The sequence below is a fragment of the Elaeis guineensis genome, chromosome 4 (genome assembly GCF_000442705.2).
Source record: "Elaeis guineensis isolate ETL-2024a chromosome 4, EG11, whole genome shotgun sequence".
In the NCBI taxonomy this organism is placed as follows: Eukaryota; Viridiplantae; Streptophyta; class Magnoliopsida; order Arecales; family Arecaceae; genus Elaeis; species Elaeis guineensis.
The window spans coordinates 62,596,239-62,603,585 of record NC_025996.2 but is presented as its reverse complement, the minus strand read 5'-3'; the positions used below and the strand labels follow the sequence as shown (position 1 = coordinate 62,603,585).

Genomic DNA, 7,347 nt, shown 5'->3' with positions numbered 1-7,347 from the left:
GGAGCTAGCATGTCTGGTTGCACAAGATTGTGAATATGTAGCCATGCTTGGCATGAATTGCGTCAACAAAGTGGCCCATCATTTCCAGAAAATAGGGAAGGAGAAACAAAACTATATACAAATCCAATTCTAAGTTTCAAGGTACTTATATATAATTTATTGATGACTGACATAAAGCACGTATCGTCTGTTTGGCCACAGTAAGTTACAACCATTGAACAAAGATATATCTTCCTCCAAAATTTTATGTATATCAAAAATGTTATGATACACAGTGAGAATCTCAAAATTATAATCTCGTTTTAAGTTTTACAAGACTAGAACCACTGAGGGTATTACAAAAAGATGCCTTATGTTAACTTCCTGCAGTATAAATTATCAGAAAAATAATATAAATGGAAAAAAAAAAAAAAAACTTATGGTCCCTGTCAATCATCAGCACTCAATACGGACAGCTCCACTCTCTGATGATATAAACTTGGGCTTCTTGATCACCTGCGCCAAGCACTGGATGACATCTCCAATCTGGAAATCATCACAATCCTGAATTACAAGTCCACATTCATTACCCTTCCCAACAGTCTCTACATCCTGTTTCTCCCGTTTTAGTGATGCACATGAACCCTCAAACACAACCTCCCCACTCCTCAACAACCTCATGGTCGAGGACTTGGTGAAGCGACCATCAATGACCCGACACCCAGCAATTTTCACATCGGGCCCTTTCGATTTGCTCCGCCCTTTGAGCTCGAAGATGCTCAGAACCTCAGCCTCTCCAGCAATCTCTGTCTCAAAAGTCCCTGGTGCCGTCTCCACAATCAGCTTGCCAATTTCCTCGAGGAGGTGGTATATAACCCTATGCTGACAGATCTAGAAAGAAGATAAAACTGTCATCAGCTCATATTCACCTGTTTCTGTTCATATACAGGTACTTCCATGCAACAGTTGTCATGCCAATAAGAGGGTGTTCTGATACTGGCCGTTTTGATTGAGAATTGGAAAAACTTTCACAAAGACAAGTCAACTTCTTAGACAAGCAGGGTAGGAAACAAGCCAGGGGAGCAAATTATTTAAAAAAAAATTGTGTTGTCCTCTCTCTCTCCCTGTCGCCACGTCTATTCAACATAAGTATGGTAATGAGGACTCTTACTTATGTTTTTCTATGTTTATTTAATCAGATATAATGTTAGTTCTTAGTTCCTGTTAGTTGGCATATTAAGTATCTTAAATTACGCAATACAAACATTTACAAGTCACATCAAGTACCAACAGAATGAGAATGTAGTATGACATGAAATGCCATATTTCTTACAGAAACAAAATGTTCATATTTACATGATGCCACAATAAAATGATCACAGTTACAACAGAACTGAAATGCAAATTTAAATTATTTTAGCAACCAGTAATGTCCATCCTAACCTGTGTTAGCACTCAGCAAATAATGGTACCTATTACGTACCACAATATCATAGTCAATATAGGCATTGACATATTAAATATAAGAGCAGCGTTAATCAAACATTTCAAAATTTGGATGTATCCAGAAACTAGGACACTTCATGACATTCCTTGATACAAAGTAAATAAAACAAGATGTCATCACAATTGCATATCAATTTTTAGTATTTACACATAGAAGTCTATCATAGCACCAGTAAAAGTTTTCCCAATTTTATCAAATTACAAAATTGTTCATCCAACAAATTGCACATTATAGACAAAAAGCTGTACATATTTATAGATAATATCTCTTTATAATATTGACATGTTCCCATATCTTACTTTTTTGGAGGTTCCCCGTCCAACATTCTGGACACTTGGACACAACAACCGTGTCACATCTAGGTAACATTGCGCAAAAGCCTTGATAAAATGAAGCATCACTATTTAGTCCATCCAACTTTAGGTGGATCAGAAGCTTGATTTTGGCTTCTTCAGCATGCTACACCAAATCTTTGTAAAACTGAAGCTTATAACATATTATATTATTATAATATAATAATATTATATTATTAATAAATATTATTATATCAAATTATATTTAATAATATAATAATACTATCATAGATTATATTATATATTTATAATATATTATAATATTAATTTATTATTATATTATATTTATAGTATAATAATATAATATGATATAATTATGAGATTTGTTAGTGGATATTTCTGTCATTAAAAAAATTCATTTAAATTAAAACAGCTTTCCGACATTAACCAGAAAGCACTTTTGGGGAAAGCTTCAAAATAGAGCATTCCCAAGTAAATCTTTTCAGCTTTCTGGTAAAGTCAAAACAATCTTCCGATTTTTTACCAAACATCACTGTATCACCCCAAGTACTTTCTGAGGATTAGAAAGCACTTTCTAGCACTCTAAAAGTTTAGCCAAATAGAACCTTAGTTAACTTACCAAGCTTATTCCATATACATATAAAAAGGCACGTAAATTTTACAGTCTATAAACTAATATCATCACTATAAATTGTTACTATAGTTTATCTGCCAAAGTGTGTTAAACCCTGGATGATTCCAGCCACACATATGACTGCTAAATATAACTCCAGTCTCTAGTCACTACAAATTACCAACTGATATAATAGCAGCAAGAATAAGAAGTTAATGCTAGAGCAGCATAACAATACCTTTATGTTGGCTTTGTCTGCTGCCAGACTAATAGCACTTGACAGGTTGCGAATGTTAAAACCAACTATGCATGCACCACAAGCTTGGGCTAAATCAACATCAGATTGAGATATTGGCCCAACACCAAGATGAACAATATTTACAAAAACCTGTTAACAAGATTTAAATTAGGCATGTCAGTTCCACTAATACAGGGAAATTCTGGCACCACTTTTCATTATTGTAAGATGAATTTCACAATTGTAACATACCTGTGGACTATTTAGACTCTTCAATGCATCCGTAACTGCTTGAACAGTACCTTGCACATCAGCTTTAACTATAATAGGCAATTCAACTCTTTGAGGCACCTCTTCTGAAGAATCTGGTATGTCAATCCTTTCTTCACTAACCTTCTGAAGCCTATTTTTCTCCAGTTTCTTTTTCCTCCCACTACTTAGCATCCTTGCTCTCTCCTCTGAATCCACAACAACAACATCATCTCCGGCCATGGGAAGACCCTTGAGTCCTTCAATCTCAATTGGCATTGCAGGTCTTGCCGACTCAGTAACCCTCCCCACCATATCCCTAATGGCCCTTATTCTCCCCCACTCTGCTCCCACAACAATATATTGCCCACAGACCAAGGTCCCGGACTTCACTATTGCAGTAGCCAAAGGCCCCCTACCCCTGTCAAGCCTGGCTTCAACTACATAAGCTTGGGCAGGCCCATCTGTTCTGGCCTTCAGGTCCATCATCTCAGCCTGAAGGAGCAAAGCCTCCTCCAGTTTATCCAATCCAGTTTTTGCTGCAGCAGATATTTCAACCACCTGTACATCACCACCCAAATCTTCCAACAGTAATCCTTCTGAACCAAGTTGAATTCTCACCCTCTCTGGATCAGCTGCTGGCTTATCACACTTGTTTATAGCTACCACAATTGGAACATTAGCTGCCTTTGCATGGGACATAGCTTCCAGCGTTTGTGGCATCACACCATCATCTGCTGCCACCACGAGAACAACAATATCTGTAACTGCAGCACCTCTGGCACGCATTGCACTAAATGCAGCATGCCCTGGTGTGTCGAGGAATGTGATTGAGGCTCCTGATGGCATATCAACAACGAATGCACCCAAATGCTGGGTAATTCCACCAGCCTCCTTGGCTGCAACTGATGTTTGTCGCAAGGCATCTAAAAGAGAAGTTTTACCATGATCTACATGGCCCATGACTGTCACAACAGCTGGTCTGGAATGAAGCACTGCACCCTCATCAGAGTGCAGCCTTCTAATATTAATCCCTACTTCCTGCAATGGAAGGGAGAATCAAAAAAAAGTTTTTATCCGAGCATATATGGCTACAGAGGATGTGAGACAGAAGGTTTATAAAATGAGAAAGACATTACAATCAACGGGTGGAAGTATTTCAATTCTATGGTGCCAAGCCTTAAACCATAACTTTTTTAAGGTCAGCTTCAGCAAAACTGAATGTGAAAAACAATTGTTACTCCAATTTGGTCTACAACAAGAAATCTTGAGAAGCATCTTCGTCGACGTGGTCAAGTATTCACATGATCGTACAAAATTGGGAGTTCTTTCTATCCTGAAACTCCATTGTCTCCATCATGCTTTGTAACAGTATAAATCACAATAAAGCAAGCAGGCAGGCATGATGCAAGTGTTCATGCATACACATGTGAAACTCCACTTTATTTTCATATCTGCAGAAAACAGCTACAATTTTTTTGGAGGTTGCTGGACCATTATACTCCTAGCCTGAGATGAATTCACAAATTTAGTTTAGCGAATGTACACAATCTGGTAATGAACACACATCATACAAGTTGATTAACATCAACAAATGTTCTTGTAAGCAGTTAAGAGATAGGGTAGGATGGTCCAGTAAAATTCCAAAAGGACCGCTTTTTAGTGTGTGTTGCACTACAAATATAATTATGTAAACTGCTTTTTACAAATGCTTATAATTTAAACAGGATGCTTGGTCCAAAAGCCTGGTAAAGACAGGAAAGGACTGGCATCTAACAGCCAGGCGAAAGAAGCTCAACGTAAGAATTAGAGATTAGTTAAACCTATCATAGACATATAAGACAGGAGAATTTGAACCAGGATAAATGATGATGCAATGCCATATCACATATATGAACATGTCAAACCCCTCCACAGAAGTGAAATGATTTGACTAATAATCTATGGCTGACATCTCATTCATTTAGTGAATCAACTAGAAATTCAGCAAAAGTTATGATATGGTCTGCTTAGGGCCTCCCTATCCACAATAAAAGTTGGACAAAAAGAGGAAGGATGGTGCGGGACTGTAGCATGAAAAAACTAATTGTTGGCACTAAAAGAAGATTTATGGAGCCCATAAAGATCTCAAATGGAAAATAAGGGTACAATGGTTCCCGTTATGAGAATGCGTAAATATTCTCCATTGCATACACCCCACAAGAAAAAGCATTCATCAAACTGGTTAAGCAGAAGTAAGGTTTCAGAACCAATAAACAACATATCAAAATAAATTTATAAAAAAAAGAGAGAGAAAAGAAAAGGTCTACCATTGCAACCAGCTCAGCAATGTCAATGCTGAGGGGGTCAAACTCCGATTCAACTTTTTCACCAACATTTGTAAGTATTTCTTGCAGTGCACCAATTTTTGCACCTGTTCTCTTAGCAAGCTCAAGGATTGTCATTCCTTCAAAAATGTCAATAGTTTTTTCTGGTGTGGATTTCACAGTCAATTTTTGCTTTGGAGGTACATATGGTGCTTCTACAGGTGCCTGGGTCCTATTTTCTCTTTTCACACGTTTCTCTTTCCTGGGAGCTTTTAAACCAGGTGCTTCTTCTATTTTCCGTTTCCATGCCAACAGATCAAGACTTTGATGAAATTTCCTAAGCCAATAAACATGTTGTCACCACATTGTTGATAAGCAAAATAGGAGGATGGAGAACACAAGAAACTGGTAGCAGGTATGATAACCAAAAAATCACTTGCATGACTGCTGACTGGTATTGCACAAGAAAGGCCGGTAATCTGAATAGAATGCAGAATACTGCATAAGAAAAGGTGCTCTAAAGAGCACTTTGCATATATTAATTTCACTTTCTATAAGTGATATTCTGGTCCCTCTATAGTTAACCTTGTACTTATCCTAAAATTTCTCTAAACAGTTCTTGCAAGCTTCAACACTCTAGAAGATATGTCTTGTAAATTGGAGGAGTGAGGACAGAATAGCTGCAAATGAAAGAATATGTGATAGAGCAAGATATGAAACTATAACCATATGTTAAAACTTTGAAGACTCTTAACAGCAAGATTGGGCGTTCAAAAGATAAATATGAAAGGCTAAAATGCTGTAAGATATGTTTCTAGAATTCACCCCAAACAGTCATAGATGGAAACAAAACTTATAGACTTACTTCCATATTGTATTTCATCATGACAGCAGTACTTGGTACATTTCAGCTTCAACATATACAGAACCACAGAGATATGCCTTCAAGCACAAATACTGACTGGGAAAAATGCCCGAGTCTGAAAACTATTATTACAAGCCAAGATCAGTTTGATAACCTGGTTTCTTCCAGGCACTTTATCCTGTGGTGGCTTCTTTGTATTGAAATTGACGTATATGAGAGAAAGATGGCAAAGAGATTTTCACCAAACACACAAGCACAAAGTGAGACTGGTACAGTTCAATGTAGTCTGACTCTGAACCAAATACTACGATTTACAGACTGCATGCCCCCCCTCAGGCTACATATCTGAACAACATATAAACCAAAAGGCTGCACTTCCTTTTGGTAAAAGAATTTTTGACAGATCCAGACATCCTCATTGCTTCAGAGTCATTTACAGCAAACACCTAAAGCTTGAGCTAAAGCAAACAAAAAAAAAAAAAAAAAACAGAGTTTACTTTCTTATCAACAGATCAAAATCTCTCCCACCACAACTCCAAAAAGCGCTTGTTGGTAGGTTTTTCATGCAAAAGAACCACAATAATGGATGCTCCAGAGTTTCAGACGAGTAACATTATTGTTATCTCTCTCTTTTCCCAAACTAGGCCAGCTTGGGCAGGGCCAGGGTTAGACTTCAACCCAATGCAATCGGCCCAAATTGCAATTGCAACACCACGTAAATTCCTGTCTTGGTCCATGCAGCCCAGTGAGTGACAAAACCTATATTCTTGTTCTTGAAAACAAAACAGGTCAGGGAGGCCATCATGGCGGTTTTAGCCCAGAAGTTACATGCATGGCCTATGGCACCCTAGCATGGCATCCTAACTGATGACGAGCAATATGATAGGCCTTAACTCAGTAAGGTGGATCCAGGGAGGTGCCACAAGCCCACAGCAGGTTAGACCAGTTTCCAAGTGGATTTTTTCTAAAATTTTATGAATAGCATGTACAACAACAAAGTCCCTTAGTCATATTTAGGCCTCTGTTTTAGCATTTTGCTTTATTCATGATATAATGTTGTGAGTTGTGACTTGGTAGAAAACAAAGGATTAGTTTGACATAGTTATTGTACCAATAATTGAATTTTAAATTAGATACATAAAAATTCTGTGTTAGGAAGGTCAAATACTAATATCATTTTAGCAGCCTGCCTTGAGCTCAACTTGTTTGCCATTGCATGAGCCATCCACAATGCATGCCATGAACCCCCACAACCACCTTGTGTCCACCAAATGCT

The 7,347-nt window shown here is 37.7% G+C and overlaps 1 protein-coding gene across 3 annotated transcripts in view; it reads right to left on the bottom strand.

Moving 5' to 3' along the window:
* Positions 1–214: 214 nt before the first annotated feature.
* LOC105036228 (uncharacterized) overlaps positions 215–7,347 on the bottom strand; it is a 20,618-nt gene continuing 13,485 nt past the window's right edge. For all 3 annotated transcript variants that reach the window (XM_010911993.4, XM_073256608.1, XM_073256609.1), the window contains 4 exons: positions 5,210–5,543; positions 2,904–3,941; positions 2,652–2,801; positions 215–870 (listed from right to left, as the gene is read on the bottom strand). In XM_010911993.4, the coding sequence (XP_010910295.1) occupies positions 436–870; positions 2,652–2,801; positions 2,904–3,941; positions 5,210–5,543 (1,957 nt within the window). In that variant the 3' untranslated portion in view covers positions 215–435. The remainder of the gene's footprint in view (positions 871–2,651; positions 2,802–2,903; positions 3,942–5,209; positions 5,544–7,347) is intronic.